We start from the raw sequence: 21,098 nt of genomic DNA on the forward strand, positions 1-21,098 counted from the left end.
AGAGCATGAGAGGATCTGCAGAGAAGAATGGGAGAAACTCCCTCAATACAAGTGTGCCAAGCTTGTAGCGTCATACCCAAGAAGACTCAAGGCTGTAATCTCTGCCAAAGGTGCTTCAACAAAGTACTGAGGAAAGAGTCTGAATACTTATGTTAATGTTATATTTCTTTTTTTTTTATATATACATTTGCTAACATTCCTAAAAAACAGTTTTTGCTTTGTCATTATGGGGTATTATGTGTAGATTGATGAGGCAAAAAATAATTTTGTCAATTTTAGCTGTAACGTAACAAAATGTGGAAAAAGTCAAGGGGTCTGAATACTTTCCGAATGCACTGTATATGCCCCAATGCAAACATAGTCTAATAAATTCACATTTTATATACTGTTCATTATCAAATTAATTCATGGTCATATTTATTTATTAGTTATATAACAACATTTCAACCTTGTTTAGCATGATCTAGTCCAAATATGGCATTATTCCACTATTTGTATCAGTTTCAATGGGGGCCTTTTATTTTGAATGCGAACAGGTTTTCACACAGGTGAACTGACCCACAAAATGGGTAACTTAATTTTTTTTTTTTGAATCTGAAATCCATTACATGTCCAATATCCCTGTCTCCCAACCTATGTCAATGGGAATGAGACTGAGTGTACCGATATGCTGGGATTGGTTTAAAAAAAATAAAAGAATGGCTGTCTGACCCACTTCCAAATGAAATCTAAACAGTCAACAAGAGAAGTAGGCACGTTATAATGACTGCCACCAGAGAGACATTGCACAATTATTCAAGCTCTTCTATAAAATTACAAAAAATGTCAATCAAAAATGTGAAATATAATATGCTGAGCCTGGACTACAAAGGGATTGCATTTCCTTCAGAATTTGAAACCGCTTTATTTTATTTTACATAATAGTCACTACTAGCAAGCTGCTCATCAAGACCTCGACAATCTGCATGGTTTTCAAAGGGAGATTGTTGGTCACTGAATTGAATTTTAAGAAAGAACAAAATGATATGTCAGTGTTATTCCCACACAGTATGTCTGATTCAAAACAATACGTACGAAAAAAATCGATTGCGATCTTATGGGGAATGTATTATTCGTTTTTGTTTATTTTATTTTATTGTCCTCCCCTACAAAAGATGGGTCAGTCGACTCCCTCTGCCCGCGAGCTGTTTTTGTACACTCTGCTACAGAACAGTTTTGTGTCGCGCGGGCCTTAAATTAGTAGCTTTTTCTACATTATTTTCAAAAGATGCTCGCTCACGGAATCAAAACAATCAAACGAAGAACAAGAATTCTCAAGAAACTCTTGCCTCTAATCAAACTCGGATAGAATTCAAATCAAGAAACTTCCACGTAGTTTGAAGGGTGTATTTGTGATTTTATTTCACTACTATCGCTCTCGATCGTTTACAAGACCAAGCTCGCGCCAGTCTGATGAATTCGCCGAACCAGGACGAAGATGATGTGCCCGTTAAAGACCCGGTGAAATACGGCGAGCTGGTCATATTGGGGTGAGTAACAGTAGGCTAGACGGATAAATAGTAGTTGATCGAAACTGATCAAATAGTCGTGGTAGCGCGATTCGGTTACTACTATTATATTCGTGTACTACGAAAACAATTGAAAGGATGACTGTGTGAGTCGATTTGAGTTCGGTTGGTTTTGTTCTACACAGACAAACGTTATCCTTTATTGCTATACAGAAAATGTAAACTTATTTATATTTCGCAACAAATTTCCCCCCAACAATTTTGGGGAAATTATTGTGAAGTTGCTATAGAACGAGCGCTAAGTATAGTAACGTTGCAGTAACTTTGTAACACTGGGGACTGATTTGATACATTGTTACTTTGTAACAGCGCCCGAATATAATTGTTATAATAAGTAGTCTGCCACATCAGCATAAGCCCACACTGAAATGAGTAAGGAGGATGTAGGCTTTTTTCTTCAATAAAGATCAGTCGGTGTAAAATCAGCACTCGATTGCTCAGGCTGAAAATACCTATGATGTCATACTATTCTGGAGCTGTGATGATCGCAGAAAGTGGGACACTGGATTGAAACCAAACCAACCGGTAAAACACAGCCTAGCATATCCCACCACAATTGATGTGTGTATATATAGCCTACGTTTGTGGTTCACTTAGGGAATTAATCAACAACCACACGCAGGCCTATTGGATCATTCACAAATGGTGCCTGCATGTTGGCTAACATATTTTCCCCACACATACCAGACAGGATGTGCATAAGAGAGACAGACATTCAGCATTTCCACCTCTGCCCAGTCTATAGTCCTGAGGATCTTTGGCTTAACTACGTTCCCATGCACTCTCTCATTCTCAAACTTCCGTTGTGCTTCAAGAGCATCCTGCATACAGGCCTGTGATGCAGTGACTCCATGACACCACTCTTCCTCTCTCCACCCCTCCTGAACTAGACTACGGCGCAATCCCAAATCAACCCCTAGCCCTGATCTGGGCACAGATATGAAAATATTGGATATATATGAGCAATATAGTTATTATAGCTAGCCTACCTCTTGTCTGGAGTGTTTTGGCATGTTGCATGTACCTCCAATACACAAGTAACAATGCATAAGGGTAGGGGCTAATGGTTTATCCACAGTCTTGTGTTAACACTCCCGGCTCTGAACACACTATGCTTCTCCCTACCAAAGACCGGGGTTCAATCCCTGCATCCTCCATTTTCACACTTGACTGTCTCCCCCTCTTGTTTCAGTACTGTCTCAATAACATGCAAAAAAATATGCAAGAAGAGTGGAATTCTGACTGACACCTCAAGTGTAGTAATAGTAATGTGTTCGCAGTAGCGATCGACCGATTATGATTTTTTTAATACTGATACCAATTTTTGGAGGACCAGAAAAAGCAGATACCAATTAATTTCTCTTTAAAAAAATATGTATATTATTACAATGTCTTTTTTATATGATATATATATATATCTATATCATATAAAAAAAGACATTGTAATAATGCCAATTACAACAATACTGAATGAACACTTATTTTAACTTAATATAATGCATCAATAAAATCAATTTAGCCTCAAATAAATAATGAAACATGTTCAATTTGGTTTAAATAAAGCAAAAACAAAGTGTTGGAGAAGAAAGTAAAAGTGCAATATGTGCCATGTATAAAAGCTCATGTTTAAGTTCCTTGCTCAGAACATGAGAACATATGAAAGCTGGTGGTTCTTTTTAACATGAGTCTTCAATATTCCCAGGTAAGAAGTTTTAGGTTGTTGTTATGCAGGTGAGTGAGGACCCAAAAGCGGTTTAACAAAAACAAAGTCCTTTAATGTCAAAACACAGGGAAGACATAGATCCTCTTCAGATGTATTGAATAGCAAAATAGACAACCCGCAGAGAGGGCGACAAATAAATCATAAAGTCCTTCTGATATTACAGAAAAGTCCCCTTAGCAGCAGAGGAGAATAGCAGGGTTAGCGGCGACAGACTGCTGGTCTCTCTGGGTAGGCGCGGGTTGTAGATGACAGAGGTACCTGATCGCACGTAGCATCAGATGAACAGGCAGATTCCGACAGGACGAGACAAGGGTGAAGCAAACGTGACGATAGTTTGGTTCTGGCATGAGAAACTCAAAACGAGAATCTGACAAAGACAGAAGGATCAGAGGGAAAAAAGGGAACAGGTGGGAAAAGGGTGAAAGAGGTAGTTAGAGAAGATCAGGAACAGCTGGGGGAAGGAAAGGAAGAGAAGGTAACCTTATACGACCAGCAGGGGGAAACTAAGTGAAGAGAAAGAACAGGAACAAGACATAACATGACAATACATGACAGTTGTAGTTATTATAGGAATTATAGGACTATTTCTCTCTATACAATTTGTATTTCATATACCTTTGACTATTGGATGTTCTTCTAGGCACTTTAGTATTGCCAGTGTAACAGTATAGCTTCCGTCCCTCTCCTCGCCCCTACCTGGGCTCGAACCAGGAACACATCGACAACAGACACCCTCGAAGCATCGTTACCCATCGCTCCACAAAAGCCGCGGCCCTTGCAGAGCAAGGGGAACAACTACTCCAAGTCGCTGAGTGAGTGACGTCACTGATTGAAATGCTATTATCGCGCACCGTGCTAACTAGCTAGCCATTCCACATCAGTTACACCAGCCTAATCTCAGGAGTTGATAGGCTTGAAGTCATAAACAGCTCAATGCTTGAAGCATTGCGAAGAGCTGCTGGCAAAACGCACAAAAGTGCTGTTTGAATGAATGCGTACGAGCCTGCTGCTGCCTACTATCGCTCAGTCAGACTGCTCTATCAAATATCAAATCATAGACTTAATTATAACATAATAACACACAGAAATACGAGCCTTAGGTCATTAATATGGTCGAATCCGGAAACTATCATTTCGAAAACAAAACGTTTATTCTTTCAGTGAAATATGGAAGCGTTCCGTATTTTATCTAACGGGTGGCAACCCTAAGTCTAAATATTCCTGTTACATTGCACAACCTTCAATGTTATGTCATAATTACGTAAAATTCTGGCAAATTAGTTCGCAACGAGCCAGGTCGGCCCAAACTGTTGCATATACCCGGACTCTGCGTGAAAATGAACGCAGGAGAAGTGACACAATTTCAGTCATGCAACGATTGTGCTTTTTTCGCAAATGCGCTTTTGTTAAATCATCCCCCGTTTGGCGAAGTTGGCTGTCTTTGTTAGGAAGTCTTCACATAGTTCGCAACAAGCCAGGTGGCCCAAACTGCTGCATATACCCTGACTCTGTTGCAAGAGAAGTGACACAATTACCCTAGTTAAAATAAATTAATGTTAGCAGGCAATATTAACTAAATATGCAGGTTTAAAAATATATACTTGTGTATTGATTTTAAGAAAGGCATTGATGTTTATGGTTAGGTACACATTGGCGCAACGACAGTCCTTTTTCTTGAATGCGCACTGCATCTATTATATGCAACGCAGGACACGCTAAACTAGTAATATCATCAACCATGTGTAGTAAGGTTGCAAGATTCAATCCCCGAGCTGACAAGGTAAAAATCTGTCGTTCTGCCCCTGAATAAGGCAGTTATCCCACCGTTCCTAGGCCGTCATTGAAAATAAGAATGTGTTCTTAACTGACTTGCCTAGTTAAATAAAGGTGTTAAAAAAAGGTGTCCAAAAATACAGATTTGTTATGAAAACTTGAAATCGGCCCTTATTAATCGTCCATTACGATTAATCGGTCGACCTCTAGTTAGCAGTATGGTCAAATCTCCACCTAACCCTCGTGGCTATGCTGTCCGTATGCTGCTGACCATCATGGGCATAGTCAGGCTGCACTTGAATACTGATTAGCCGCATTCTCCCCCCTGTAGCTAAAGGACATACAGTGGCAGAGACAAAACAGCCATGCGTGACACTACAAAGCACGCAGTCCTCTGCAGAAATGCTTTTAGTATCTCCCTCTTTCCTTTGTAATTATACTGTAATGATTTAGTCATTACATGAAATCTTGTTCACACACAGACTCAATGATGTTCTAGGAAATGCTGAATGTTCTTCCCAGTTCCCTAGCTGCAGTATAACATTGAGGAAATCTTGAGAGAACCCTCTCCTCGTCGCTATCAGACATGTATATTTTGACTATAACTAGCCTATGTTAGTTTTGGGCTGGTAACCGAAAGGTTGCTGGATCGAATCCCAGAGCTAACAAGGTAAAAATATTTTTGTTCTGCCCCTGAGCAAGGCAGTTAACCCACTGTTCCCCGGGCGCCGATGACGTGGATTTCGATTAAGGCAGCCCCATGTCCCTCTCTGGTTTAGAAGGGTTGGGTTAAATGCGGAAGACCCATTTTCAGTTGAATGCATTCAGTTGTACAACTGACTGGGTATCCCCCTTTCCCTTTTATGCTGCGATGGCATGATTTGCCAGATCCACCTTAACCATCAAATGTTCGGCAGGCTCGGTCGGTATCTCAGTGCAGGGCATGTGATGTGATTGTTCTGCAGTGAGTCCCTGTCTGCTATCTGTCATTCATTATCTTAGTTAGGCTGAGTGGGCTCTGGTTCTGTGTGCTAGCCAGGGCCCGGCTCTGCAGCTCACCCCTGCCCTTCTCTCTCGCGCCCACTTCTCCTTCTCTACTTTCTATCTTTCTCTGTCTTACTCCTCCCCCAGTGCTGTTTGCTGACTCTCTGAGAGAAGCAGCCCTTAATGGCACTTCTGCCCTCCACAAAAATAAGGCTGGTGTCAGGGGGCAGAGGAAGTGAATATTTCATACTGCGTACAGCTGTTGGGCGATGTCAACCTTTTTCCTATTGTGATTATGTCCTCATAAAACATTGTGATTTGATGGTATTGGCCCCTATTTTAATAGCGCCAAATCGCGGCTACAACTGGATGAATCATGATGAAAGATAATGTTGCTGAAAGTCTGGGCAGAGTCTAAGTGCAAGCAAACATTTTATAATATACCTTTCTGGTGGAGAGTCAGCATGGAACAGGTGTGTCTCGCGCACATGATGCAGCAAAGTGACTGTCAACTAATAAGGAACGAGCGGTCATACCGTAGTGAATTAGGTTATAACTCATGGGCTGGATAAGCAAGTCTACAGTCTTCAGAACTGGATAATAATTACGTTGCCTCATCCTCGTTCTCTCTCTCATAAAGCTGTGATTGAGAATAGCCTATGCCTAGGCTTATAGACTCCAACATTTGTAGTTGTTCTTTTTGCAAGAGGAGACTTTAGGACAACGCCTTCTTAGGCAATTCGAATATTTGGGAAATAAGCTACTGTTTGTAACTTTAACTTGCCTTAAAGCTTTTGTGATAGGCCTAGTAGGAGGACAGGTTATTGGCCGTTTGGTTTTTGACCTCGCATGGAGGGATTTTTCCGCCCCGCGTGGGTCACTTCTTTCATAATAAGCTTGAACTTATCATTCAATTTTTCTATAGGCTATTGATAATGTTTGTTCTCTCTCATTATTAGTCCCCTGGCTACCTTAAATTTGTATGCTATTCAAACAACCTTTTGAGGTGGAACTCCATTAGATTAATATATTGTTTGATCAGGAGAGAAACCATGCATGTGTAAAACGATGAAAGCCCAAAGTCATATTCCATATCGAATGGAGAAACGAGGGAATATGGCCTACGTTTTTTGAAACCGCTAGACGAACAAATACTGAACAAAAATATAAACACAACATATCAACTGTTGGTCCCATGTTTCATGAGCTGAAATAAAAGATACCGGAAATGTTCTATACTCGTAAAAAAAATGCTTATTTCTCTCAAATTTGTGCACAAATTTAGTTAGTGAGAATTTCTCCTTCACCAAGATAATCCTGACAGGTGTGGCATATCAACAAGCTGATTAAACCTGATTAATAAACACAGGTGCACCGTGTGCTGGGGACAATAAGTAATGTTGACTGCAGGACTGCCCTTTTGTTGGGAAAAATTCATTCTGAGTGACTGGGCCTGGCTCTCCCCAGTGGCTGGGCCTGGCTCGCCCCAGTGGCTGAGCGTATGCCCTCCCAGGCCCACCCATGACTGCTCCCCTGCCCAGTCACGTGTAATCCACAGATTACCGTAATTTCCGGACTATAAACCGCTACTTTATTCCCAGGCTTTGAACCTCGCGGTTTATACAATGACACGGCTAATTTATGGATTTTTCCCGCTTTCAAAAAAACTGAGCACCGTCACATAATGCCGTGTTTCGTTAAAGCCTATTTATTTTTGTTTACAAGCCATGTTTCGTTTAAAGGCTGTGTAAAGTTCATTTGTTTCAATGTACCGGTAGGCACCTGCGGCTTATAGACATGTGCGGCTTATTTATGTACAAAATACATATTTTTTAATAATTCAGTGGTTGCGGTTTATATTCAGGTGCGCTTAATAGTCCAGAAATTACGCTAAGGCCTAATGAATTTATTTAAATTAACTGATTTCCTTCTATGTACTGTAACTCAGTAAAATCTTTGAAATTGTTGCATTTATATTTTTGATCAGTATAGTTAAGGAATGTCTTATATATATTTTTTAATGAATAGGTTTAGGCTTTAAGGTGTGTGTGTGTGTGTGTGTGTTTTCTGACTGGACATTTTGCGCCTCTTTGGTGGAATTCTCCGCTCTGTCTAGTCTACATTCCTCTCTTGCGTTCTGTAGGCCTATATAACACAGGCTATAGCAAATGGAAAGGAATAGGCAGATTACTCTGAATGTCACACGTGTGCTGCCCTGCCGTCCACTGGCCAACTCCATTCTTTTCTGCGCAGCGCCAGTCAAGTTCAAATAGGCAAACCATCGCCTGTCACATTACGATGTCGTCACCATTGACCATAGCTGTCAGTCATTGTTGATCGACAATACTATTGTAATATCGCCAAACCCTACTGTTTTGCCTGGCCAGTTCTGGTCCATCTGCTTCCCGCATCTCGGCCCTTTCATCACTTTCTGTATCCCTCTCTTCCTGACCTCTGCCCTGCTCTACTCCTGCTCTCTCCCTCATGTTTACCCCCTTTCTCTCTGCCCTCTCTCCCTTTATTTATCTGCCTTGTCTTTCTTTCTGGTCTACCTCTCCTCAATGCCCTCTTTCCCCTTACACCCCCCCCCCTCCCTCCTGCCTGTTCAGCTCTGTCCTGATGTGACACAGGGTCATTGTACAGGTAGCAGTGGGTTCCCTTCAGATCTCCTCTCCTTAGATCTCATGACCGGGCTTCACTACTGCACTCTGTTCCACCACTGTGGAAAGGGAAATATCTTGGCTTGTCTGGTCTGGACTAACATTGTGAAAGGGAAAGATCTTGGCTTAGGTCTCGTTTAGAACTGTGGAATGATGCTGATCGTCCAGGAAGAGCAGCTGCAGCTTGGCATAGAGAGGCATAGCTTTGTTAAAAGAGGAGAGCGAGGGCTGGGAGAAAGGAGGAAGGACTAGAGAGGGAGAGAGGAGAGGAATAATTTGATTTGAAAGCAGGGTTGATGTCCCCTCAAAGGGCTCTGTGTCCACTGGGCATCATCTGAATAGTGTTTAATAGGTACCATGCCCAGCTGATTAGCTGAAAGCAGGCCTCACCATGAACTCTTAGCGTGACAGTGCAGTTCTTCTCAGTTGCCCAGCAAACTAGAGACAAGAAAGAGTTTAGGTTTGAACAATCAGCTGAGATGACCACACAGTTCCACTTAGGCTAACGCTTACTCGTTCTTTCTCTTTTTCTCTTCCGTGTCTCTCGCGGTCTCTTTCGATGCTGACACACACTAACAAAGATATATATATCACACACACACACACACACAGAGAAAAGTGCCCAGAGGAGAGGTTAAGAAGGAGTTGAACCTACAAGTATTCAGAGCCCCATATTAATTCAACCATTGTTATTCAGGCATTTGCTGAATACAGTTTAATTGGCGTTTCAGTGTAAAGAGGGTTCGCCCAGTAAGCGCGCTATTCTGAGGTTTCAAGTGGCCTGTCAGTGAATCGGACTCAAGTGGTACTTATCCGTATCTATGAGCGGGTAGTTGTACATTAGTTGTCTGTGAGGAATGAGTGGTGGAGGTGATAGGCCAGCATTTATGAAAGGGATGTTTCATTCTGTAGCAAAGTAGGCCCACAGAAACCAACACCGACGGGAGACCGTCAATTTGGAAGAGCCAAATGATCAGCAGGGATTTGCGACATCTCCAAAGATCAAATGAGGTGAATAGGTCGACCGATTAGTCGGAATGGCCGATTAATTAGGGCCGATTTCAAGTTTTCATATAACAATCGGAAATCGGTATTTTTGGGCGCCGATTTCCGATTATTGAAAAAAAATATATATATATATATTTGTATACCTTTTTATTTAACTAGGCAAGTCAGTTAAGAACACATCTAACCATTGCACTCCACGAGTAGCCTGCCTGTTACGCGAATGCAGTAGAAGCCAAGGTAAATTGCTAGCTAGCATTAAACTTATCTTATAAAAAACAATCAATCATAATCACTAGTTATAACTACTAATCCAATTTAGAAGGCAATATTAACCAGGTGAAATTGTGTCATTTCTCTTGCGTTCATTGCACGCAGAGTCAGGGTATATGCAACAGTTTGGGCAGCCTGACTCATTGCGAACTAATTTGCCAGAATTTTACGTAATTATGACATACATTGAAGGTTGTGCAATATAACGAGAATATTTAGATTTAGGGATGCCACCCGTTAGATAAAATACCGAACGGTTCCGTATTTCACTGAAATACTAAACGTTTTGTTTTCGAAATGATAGTTTTCGGATTCGATCATATTAATGACCAAAGGCTCTTATTTCTGTGTGTTATTATGTTATAATTAAGTCTGAATTGATAGAGCAGTCTGACTGAGCAGCAGCAGGCCCGTAATCATTCATTCAAACAACACTTTCGTACGTTTTGCCAGCAGCTCTTCGCAAGCACAGCGCTGTTTATGACTTCAAGCCTATCAGCCTAATGGCTGGTGTAACCAATGTGAAATGGCTAGCTAGTTAGCTGGGTGTGCGCTAATACTGTTTCAAACGTCACTCGCTTTTAGATTTGGAGTAGTTATTCCCCTTGCGCTGCATCGCTGTGGAGCGATGGGTAACGATGCTTCGAGTGTGACTGTTGTCGATGTGTTCCTGGTTCGAGCCCAGGTAGGGGCGGGGAGGGGGACGGAAGCTATACTGTTACACTGGCAATACTATAGTGCCTATAAGAACATCCAATAGTCAAAGGTATATGAAATACAAATGGCATAGAGAGAAATAGTCCTATAAATACTATATTAACTACAACCTAAAACCTCTTACCTTGGAATATTGAAGCCTCATGTTAAAAGGAACCACCAACTTTCATATGTTCTCATGTTCTGAGCGAGGAACTTAAACGTTAGCTTGTTTACATGGCACATATTTTACATGGCACATGTTACTTTCTTCTCCAACACTTTGTTTTTGCATTATTTAAACCAAATTGAACATGTTTCATTATTTATTTGAGGCTAAATTGATTTGATTTATGTTTTATATTAAGTTAAAATAAGTGTTAATTCAGTATTGTTGTAATTGTCATTATTACAAATTTAAAGAATCGGCCGGTATCGGCTTTTTTGGTCCTCCAATAATCGCTTTTGGCGTTGAAAAATCCTAAATCGGTCGACCTCTACTACATGGCGTATTCTCTTTCTTATTTATTTTCAGATGTTGTTATTTAAAGCAGGCAGACCGGCATCAAGGAATTCAGTTACTGTTCGATTGAACGAGTGGGCAAAATTAGTGACCTAAGTGACTTTGAGCATGGTATGATCGTCGGTGGTTCCAGTATGTCAGAAACAAAACATCGAGTCAGTGGCAGTCCTGTGGACGAAAACTGTTTGTTTATTAGTGGTCGAAGGAGAATGGCAAGCCAAAAACGGGCAAATAACGGCACAGTAGTGGTGTGCAGAATGTCATCTGATAGGTCCTTGTCACAGATGGGCTATTGCAGCAGAGGATCACTCCTATCAGCTAAAAACAAAAAGAAGTGGCTCCAATGTGCACACGATCACCAACTCTGGACAATTGAGGAGTGGAAAAACATTGCCCGGTCCGACGAATCCCGGTTCCTGTTGCGTCATGCTGATGGCTGAGTCAGGATTTGGCGTGAGCAGCATGAGTCCATGGCCCCAACCTGCCTGGTGTCAACAGTACAGGCTGGTGGCAGTGGTGTAATGGTGTGGGAATGTTTTCCTGGCACGTGCGTGTTAGGTCCCTTGATACCAATTGAGCAAGCTTTCCATTCCCTGAAGAATTCAGGCTGTTCTGGAGGCAAAGGGGTGGGGTTTGACCAAGTACTAGATGGGTGAAAAACATTTAGCATGTAATTTATTTAATGTAGAATCTAATGAATTGAATGTTATGTGTTTGCGTTCTCTAGGTACAATGGCTCTCTGCCCAGTGGAGACCGGGGGAGGAGGAAGAGCCGCTTCGCTCTGTACCGGAGGACCAAGGCCAACGGAGTCAAACCCAGCACTGTTCACATCCTCAACACACCACAGGACAGCAAGGTGTGTGCGTGAGAATGTGATGTTGCCGCAGTCTTCCTATAGTGGGAAATGCTGTCCTCATGGTAGGCCTACAGTAACGGAGTGTGTGTGAGAGGATATCGCAGCAATATGAGGATGTAAAGGTCTACCCTAAACTCTCCTCTCCTGTGGTGGTGGTGTTGTTGTGATTGCAGGCAGTCCACAGCAGGGGGCAGCACAGCATCTCCTTCACTCTGTCCCGCAACCAGACAGTGGTGGTGGAGTACTGCCACGACAACGACACTGACATGTTTCAGGTAAACAACACAGCAATGTTTTTTTTTTTTTTGGCTAAACACAAAAATAATGCCTGCCTGCATATCTAGGTAATACTGAGTTCTTTGTCTTCCAAAAACAGGAAGAACAGAAAGAGGATAGCGACTGAACACCCAGGTGTTGCTACCACTTTTTCCCTTTTTGGACGCTTTTGCTGTGTGTGTATACACCCTCCTCCAGAGTTTGTTTAACGGATGCTTTATTTTGGCTCATGCGGGGAATACTCTCCACCGTGTGTGTGTGCCACTGAAATAACAATTCAATCAGCCAATCCCACACCAAACCCCTACTGTATTGTATGAGTAAGAACCACACCAGCAACCTTCCACAACATCTGGGGGACGGGATGAATATTCAATCAGTTCTGAAATAGATGTCTGGTGGCCAGCTTAGAACAGGATCCCGGATACATTCAAAGCACGAAGAGCATTGTAGAACTATGAAATGTATCTTAAGTGGGTTATCACAGGTGGTTAATTTACCGTGAGTAACTGCACACAGCCTGAAATGAAATGTAGCCAGATGTTACTGCTATTTGTGTGTGAACGATGATACAATTGTGGCAAGTAATAAGCACAGCAGGATCCCTCAAGTCCTGGCCTAATTAACAAGCTAAAGAAAAGCTCAAATCATCACCATCCATCAATAAAACCAAATCATGGCCTGACATAAATATGACTTTAAAGGGAGCAAAGGACCTTAAAAATTATTTTCCCATCGAACCCTGTTCTGAACACAAGACCGTACCCATGTAATGTTTGTCTCTCTCACTCGTTTCCCCTGCAGATTGGGCGCTCCACAGAGTGTCCAATAGACTTTGTCGTGACGGACACATCAGGAGAGGGGAAGGAGTGCGAGGACCCCTCAGTGGCCCCCAGCACCATCTCCCGCTTCGCCTGCAGGGTGGTGTGTGAACGCAACCCCCCCTACACTGCACGCATCTACGCCGCTGGCTTTGACTCCTCCAAGAACATCTTTCTAGGGGTGAGTGTGTAGCACGGGCTCTGTAGAGAGACCAAATGGAGAGCTCTAAATGGATGTCCGTTGAAGAGTCACACTTCATTAGGCACAAACGGAAGACAACAGTGTGTCCTTATAGGACATGTTCAGGTAGTACCCACTAGAGGTCGACCGATTAATTAGGGCCGATTTCAAGTTTACCTAACAATCGGAAATCTGTATTTTTGGATGCCGATTTAAAAAATATATATATATATATATTTTTTTTTACAACTTCATTTAACGAGGCAAGTCTGTTAAGAACACATTCTTATTTTCAATGACGGCCTAGGAACGGTTGGTTAACTGCCTTGTTCAGGGGCAGAACGACAGATTTTTATCTTGTCAGCTCAGGGATTCAATCTTGCAAACTTACGGTTAACTAGTCCAACGCTCTAACCACCTGCCTCACGAGGAGCCTGTCTGTTACGCGAATGCAGTAAGAAGCCAAGGTAAGTTGCTAGCTAGCATTAACTTACCTTATAAAAAAACTATCAATCAATCATAATCACTAGTTAACTACACATGGTTGATGATATTACTAGTTTATCTAGCATGTCCTGCCATTGCATATAATCGATGCGGTGCGCATTCGCGAAAAAGGACTGTCGTTGCTCCAACGTGTACCTAACCATAAACAAAAGAAAGGTTAGTAGGCAATATTAACCAGGTGAAATTGTGTCACTTCTCTTGCGTTCATTGCATGCAGAGTCAGGGTATATGCAACAGTTTGGGCCAACTGGCTTATTGCGAACTAATTTGCCAGAATTTTACGTAATTATGTCGTAACATTGAAGGTTGTGCAATGTAACAGCAATATTTAGAGTTAGGGTTGCCATCCGTTAGATAAAATACGGAACAGTTCCATATTTCACTGAAAGAATAAACGTTTTGTTTTCGAAATGATCGTTTCCAGATTTGACCATATTAATGACCAAAGGCTCGTATTTCTGTGTGTTATTATGTTATAATTAACTCTATGATTTGATAGAGCAGTCTGACTGAGCGATGGTAGGCACCAGCATGCTCGTAAGCATTCATTCAAACGGCACTTTCGTGCATTTTGCCAGCAGCAGCTCTTCGCAATTTTTCAAGCATTTGTGCTGTTAATGACTTCAAACCTATCAACTCCCGAGATTAGGCTGGTGCAACCGATGTGAAATGGCTAGCTAGCGGGGTGCGCGCTAATAGCATTTCAAATGTCACACGCTCTGAGACTTGGAGTAGCTGTTCCCCTTGCTCTGCATGGGTAACGCTACTTTGAGGGTGGCTGTTGTCGATGTGTTCCTGTTTTACTAAAGTGCCTATAAGAACATCCAATAGTCAAAGGTATATGAAATACAAATCGTATAGAGAGAAATAGTCCTATAATTCCTATAATAATTACAACCTAAAACTTCTTACCTGGGAATATTGAAGACTCATGTTAAAAAGAACCACCAGCTTTCATATGTTCTCATGTTCTGAGCAAGGAACTTAAACATGAGCTTTTATACATGGCACATATTGCACTTTTACTTTCTTCTCCAACACTTTGTTTTTGCTTTATTTAAACCAAATTGAACATGTTTCATTATTTATTTGAGGCTAAATTGATTTTATTGATGCATTATATTAAGTTAAAATAAGTGTTCATTCAGTATTGTTGTAATTGGGATTACAAATTTAAAAAGATTACACTTTTTTTTTTAAATAAAACGGCCGATTAATCAGTATCGGCTTATTTTGGTCCTCCAATAAATCGGTATCGGAGTTGAAAAATCATAATTGGTCGACCTCTAGTACCCACCTACATTTTCTCCCATTGGGTGGCTACTAAACACAACCAATCCTAGACGTGAGTAACCAAGCTTCGGTTCTTTCTTGGTTTTCTTATTCTATTTCATCTTCTTCATCACCTCCTCTTCCAGGAGAAAGCCACTAAGTGGAAGAACCCGGACGGCCACATGGATGGCTTGACCACCAACGGGGTGCTGGTGATGCACCCTGAGGGTTTCCCAGAGGACAACAGACAGGGCCTGTGGAGGGAGATTTCTGTTTGTGGGGACGTCTATGCCCTCCGAGAGACACGCTCTGGACCCAGCCGAGGCAAACTGGTCAGTACCGTAGGCTACAAGAGGCACAACCAGGGCACCCTATTCCCTATGGGCCCTTGTCAAAAGTAGTGCACTATATAGGGAATAGACACCTGTATGTATTTGTGACGTTTCATTTTCTCAGATTTTGTTCTTTGTGTGCATATGTACTCGTGTGTATTAGTCTGATGTCCTCCCTGTGTGTGTGTGTGTGTGTCTCCTGGTCTGTAGGCGGAGGGAGAAAGCAGTGCCTTGCGGGATGGTTCTCTGGTGGACCTGTGTGGAGCCACTCTGCTGTGGCGTACTGGGGAGGGCCTGCTCCACGCTCCCACCCTCCGCCACCTGGAGGCACTGCGACAGGAGCTCAACGCTGCCCGGCCACAGTGTCCTGTAGGCCTCAGTACTCTGGCATTCCCTAGCCTGCCACGCAGCCACAGGTGGGTAGCTACTACACAGTGACCGACAAGGAGCTACACCACAAGGAGGTAGTATACATGAGTTGCCCCTATCTACTTGGACAGTGGTCGGGGAAAATTCAACATGCCTCGATTACAACTGTTTTTATCCCTTGTAGTCTATTTAAAAGCTATTTTACAATACAACTACTACCAACAAAATAAATGGTGCTTTGAGTTTGAGGTAAAACTTAAAACCTAGTAGTTTTCCTTTTCTCCCCAGTCTGGAGGAGCGCCAGCCCTGGGTTTACCTCACCTGCGGACACGTGCACGGCCGCCACGACTGGGGCCAGCGCCCCGAGCGCCGGGAGGCGAGAGGAGGAGAGGGGGAAGGAGGGATCTCCACAGTCCGCCGGGAGTGCCCTCTATGCAGGAGCGTGGGGCCCTACGTACCCCTGTGGCTGGGGTGTGAGCCCGCCGTGTACGTGGATGCTGGAGCACCTACGTACGCGTTTGTACCCTGCGGCCACGTGTGTTCAGAGAGGACAGCCAAGTACTGGGCGGATACCCCGCTGCCCCATGGGACCCACGCCTTCCGGCCCACCTGTCCCTTCTGCTCTGCCCCTCTCAGCAGCACCCCACAGGGCTGGACACGCCTCATCTTCCAGGGCCCCATCGACTAGCCAGGGCCTCCACGGATGCATTCCACAACTATTACGCAACAGTGGAACCAACAAAGTCACTAAACCAAAGGCCCAATCCTAACTTGAGATAATTGTGTATAACTAATATGAATATTTCTCCAATTTACACTACATCCATGGTGATGTTAGACAAGTGTGTGTATCTCAAACATTTGTGTAATAATGTGTTAACGTCATTTTAGGATCTGTGCTGTAGTTTGCATTAGGCACATTTCTCTCAAGTTAAGATTTGGCCATAACAGAATCTCCCTTCAAAAGCAATAAGAACATTTACATTACATTTACATTTAAGTCATTTAGCAGACGCTCACCACTATAGCGAAGCATAGTTTTTAGATAACCTAGTTTTTTGGCTAGTCATCCATGTCTCCAATTCTGTCTCTCTTCAGACATGGCTGAATGTTGTCTGCAGCTCAAGGGCTAAACCTGAGGTGTGTTGAAGTCACTGGATGTTCATGATTGCTGGTTTCCTGACAAAATCATCTCAGCCCAATTTTGAACCAATAATGTAATGATGCTACTTCAGTGTTTGAGTGAATATTCCCTTTGACATATATGAATTATCTGGAAAACATAACATTGTAATATTTTGCGAAGCGGTTCAACCCCACAGTACCAGTAACTTACTCTACAGTTGCAAATATAAGTGATGTTGGTGAACATTCTGCAGGTTGACCACACCTCAGGTTTGTGACCAAACAGACAGACAGGGTCCGTGTCATGAGACATAGCAGAAAGGTCAGAAAGCAACCTCATAAAACATTTTTTTCAAAGAAAATATAACTATTTTATAAAAATGGGTGGTGTTTGGGGTGGGATGGGTTGGGATTTCATTTAGATGTTGAGTGTTAAGACAACTATTTTTCTATCTTGAGTATTTAGTTAAATGTGATTTCTCAATGTATGCGTTTTCTGTAAGTGTATGATGTATTATGTGTGTTCGATGAAACGAGGAGATTGAGAAAAAATTGCCAACACTGTGTCACATGTTACACGACCATAAACAATTGCCCAGACAATGAATGTAGCCAAATACTCAGGCTATACTAGCTTAGCCTGCCCAGGTGCTTGTATTGAATTGCTCTATATTATGCTACTACTATTTTTTTATCTGAACGTTGTGATATACAGTACCAGTTGACACATCTACTCATTCAAGGGTTTTTCTTAATATTTTACTATTTTCTACATTGTAGAATAATAGTGAAGACAACTATGAAATAACACATATGGAGTCATGTAGTAACCAAAAAAATGTATTTTATATTTGAGATTCTTCAAAGTAGCCACCCTTTGCCTTGATGATAGCTTTGCCCATTCTTGGCATTCTCTCAACCAGCTTCACCTGGAATGCTTTTCCAAAAGTCTTGAAGGAGTTCCCACATGCTGAGCACTTGTTGGTTGCTTTTCCAGGTGACTACCTCATGAAGCTGGTTGAGAGAATGCCAAGCGTGTGCAAAGCTGTCATCAAGGCAAAGTGGCTACTTTGAAGAATCTCAAATATAAATATGTTGATTTGTTTAACACTTTTTTTGGTTACTACATGATTCCATGTGTTATTTCATAGTTTTGATGCCTTCACATTTATTCTACGATGTAGAAAATAGTAAAAATAAAGAAAACCCCTGGAATGAGTAGGTGTGTCCAAACTTGACTGATACTGTAGCTTGAAAATGTCCAATTGTTGCAGGAAGATGAACACATTACACCCACATGTGTAACATGAACATACACTCACGTCTTGCACTGTGGATTGCCAAACCGTGCATTTGTGCTTAATTGTGCACCGTGTGGCATGTTAATTATACAGCCCTAAATGCCTCAAATGAAAAGAAATGTCAGCAAAATGAGCAGTCCAACACAAATCTACAATTTAAAATCTTTCCATATAAGAAAAATACACGCGTACTCAAGCTTCTAATTAGGGGCCAGAGAGCAATATTTCTTATTCTGGAGGGTGCAACATTACAGAACGTTCAGATAGAAATGTTTGGAGTAGAACTGAGAATGTCTCTATTTTACATTTCTATGCCCCAGATGCATTAACTACTTCAGGTTTACAGCCGTTAGGCCTCTACACAGTGCCATGCTGTATTTCATATAATGGGTAATGTTACCAATGGGTAAATATAAAACCACTTCAGGATGTCTTCCAAGTCCCCAGTTCAGTTAGAAGAGCAACCTTATCTTCCTCAGTACCAGTGTTTTCACCAAACCAATTGTCTATTAGCTCAGGTTTAGAATACTCAGAGTTTGCCCCGAGGGTAGCACAGGACACTGAGCTGCAGTAAGCTTGTAGTAAAATATTTTAGATGGTCATTCATTTCATGGCCGCACTTAAGGAGTTGCATCGTTACAGAACATTCGGATAAGAATGTTTTTTAGAACCAACATGATTTTCTCTCATGGAAAATATTGAGTCATGTCAGCTCTAAAGTCATTTTCAATCTGAAACATTCTGTAACATTGTTACCTCTTAATAGGCCCCACCCAGCTAGCACATAATGTTCGGTGAACCATATGTTTCTGAGAGCGTGGTTGTCCTATTGTTATTTTGCATGCAACCTCCTGGGAATGGTGCAGGATAGCTGCTTTGCTTTGGAACATTCTCAGCACATTTAAGGAACTTGACAAAAAAACTTTGTTGAAGTAATGAAATGGCAAGAAAATAATCTTTTCCTAATAGTTCTAATATGGTTACATGTAATTTCAATTTTAATAATGCTCTAGGAACATTCTCCAACTTTTTTTTACATTTGTTGACATCAAATAGTTCAGAGAGCGTTAAGAAACAACGTTCTTCTGTGGGAAATGTTTCCTAATTGTTCTATTTAAAGGCATGTTCTCAAATTGTTCCAAGAATGTTAAGAACTTTCCATAAAAAACAAAAAACGTTTAGCATTTTAAGGCTAAAACATTTACATTCTCTTTTCAGCATCAACAAAACTCTTATCCTCTATCTTGTTAGTGTGTTCAGGGGTGTTGGCTGCGCCCACTGATTGGCCACACCTGGTCTTAATGAGTGCTTGTTTCCTTTTAAATGGGGTCTGTTTGAATAGACTAAAATGAAAAGGTTTGTATGCGTAAAAAAAACATGGCATGCTAGCTCCATCCTGGTGGTGCAGTGGACTAATTCCACAGATACACAACAGAAAATGATAGGTTTGAATCTCACTGATGTTGTGTCACAACAAAAAGTTTGCATGATTAAGCCTACGGACCCCCATTTCCATGTTTCCTAGCTGTGCTTGAAGTTCAAAAAATGTACCCAAAAATAAGCTAGCATTGTTATTAAAAGTCTTACTGAAACGTTCAGTGAAGGTTTTAAGGAATTTATTTAAAAACCTCCAAATAATCGGAGCGTTAATAAAACCACCCAGGAAAACTTTCAAGGAACCAGAGTAAAATGTTCTCAGGTCTTCCCAGGCAACCTAAAGATAAAATGTTCCCATAACAGGCAAAATGTTCACTTCTGTTCTCAGAAAATTACATTTTTTTCTCTGTTTTACCACAGGAAATGTATGGCTTCGTTCCCACAACCAATGTAAAACCATGAAACTTCGTTCCCACAACTTCCAAGGAACCAAAATGTGCTAGCTGGACTGTACCATTCAGTATTCCCCAAGTCCTCAGTACCTCAGCCAGATTAGCTCAGAGCAGGTCTGAGATCAGTTTGATGACACACTCCTCCATATACAGTTTGTAGTATAGTTGCCAAGTCCCTCGGGTTGGGGTGGAACTAGTCAGGTTCAAACACAGTACAGAGTTTTTTTAAACATTTCAGTAACATTTCTGTTACCTACCCCATTACGACAGCCAAAATCCCCACTGGTCCAATCCATGGGATATCCTGCTATTGAACATGCCAATTCTAAAATGTATTATGATATAGCAGGTGAAATGAAATGATGTTTGCCAAATTGTTTGGCTCATTTAGTTTTTTATATTCTTTGTTGTTTTGGACCTTTTATCTGTTTCGTTTTTATCCTGTAATTTATTCTCCCATTGAGTCGGTAGAAGTTGCCCCTAACCACTGATTCAGAGTCAGAAATAGTTTCATTCCGTCTAATGGTTAAGGTTAGAATTGGGTGAATGTAATCTGATCCTACTATAGATCTGTGGTTAGGAGGAACTTCTACTTAAACCATTATTTTATCCGGTTGACTCCCACATCACAGCTGACCTCTGACTTGTAATAACCTCACAGCAATCACATTCCTCTGGAGCGACCAAAACGCTAAACGCTGATTGTTTCTCACCTTTCTGTAATCCTGGGGTGCACAGACAATCACTGTACACACATCAATAAACCTGTTTTAAAACTAGCCTCTTTGTCTGTTCACTGGCTGGAAGGGGATGGGATTGGATGAAGGTTTGGAAATAGCTGTTTTCCCCTACTTTTAATTTACATTTGATTTATTTAGCACATTTGAAAAGCATTCTTTGTTTTAGTCTCTTCTCACATGGGGCGGAGCGAGACTGTCTTTATATTAATGTTTTTTTAATTGAATATTAAAACATACTATTTACTTTCAGTAAAGCGGCTCAACATTTATTTACATTACATTG

The 21,098-nt window shown here is 41.6% G+C and overlaps 1 protein-coding gene across 3 annotated transcripts; it reads left to right on the forward strand.

Annotated features, from left to right (window-relative positions):
• The first annotated feature begins 1,197 nt into the window (after positions 1-1,197).
• On the forward strand, positions 1,198-20,854 carry LOC115107977 (E3 ubiquitin-protein ligase pellino homolog 2-like). Of its 3 annotated transcripts, XM_065008894.1 has the most exons (8): positions 1,442-1,529; positions 11,933-12,062; positions 12,236-12,337; positions 12,439-12,514; positions 13,143-13,340; positions 15,266-15,451; positions 15,662-15,867; positions 16,091-20,854. In XM_065008894.1, the coding sequence occupies exons 2-8, from the start codon at positions 11,938-11,940 to the stop codon at positions 16,506-16,508; spliced, it is 1,311 nt and encodes a 436-aa protein (XP_064864966.1). In that variant the 5' UTR covers positions 1,442-1,529; positions 11,933-11,937; the 3' UTR covers positions 16,509-20,854. The 3 variants fall into 3 exon arrangements, with proteins under 3 accessions (XP_029487668.1, XP_029487669.1, XP_064864966.1); XM_029631808.2 differs by lacking the exon at positions 12,439-12,514 and having other exon boundaries at positions 1,198-1,529; XM_029631809.2 differs by lacking the exon at positions 12,439-12,514 and having other exon boundaries at positions 1,198-1,529; positions 16,109-20,854.
• Positions 20,855-21,098: the final 244 nt, after the last annotated feature.

This window comes from Oncorhynchus nerka, linkage group LG24, assembly GCF_034236695.1.
Source record: "Oncorhynchus nerka isolate Pitt River linkage group LG24, Oner_Uvic_2.0, whole genome shotgun sequence".
Lineage (NCBI taxonomy): Eukaryota > Metazoa > Chordata > Actinopteri > Salmoniformes > Salmonidae > Oncorhynchus > Oncorhynchus nerka.

Excerpts from the sequence above, each read along its gene's own strand:
- LOC115107977 (XM_029631808.2), top strand. The coding sequence starts at position 1,453 with ATGAATTCGCCGAACCAGGACGAAGATGATGTGCCCGTTAAAGACCCG. Across the intron at positions 12,338-13,142 it reads ACGACACTGACATGTTTCAG|ATTGGGCGCTCCACAGAGTG; the intron begins GTAAACAACACA and ends TTTCCCCTGCAG. Across the intron at positions 15,868-16,090 it reads AGCCTGCCACGCAGCCACAG|TTTTCCTTTTCTCCCCAGTC; the intron begins GTGGGTAGCTAC and ends AAAACCTAGTAG.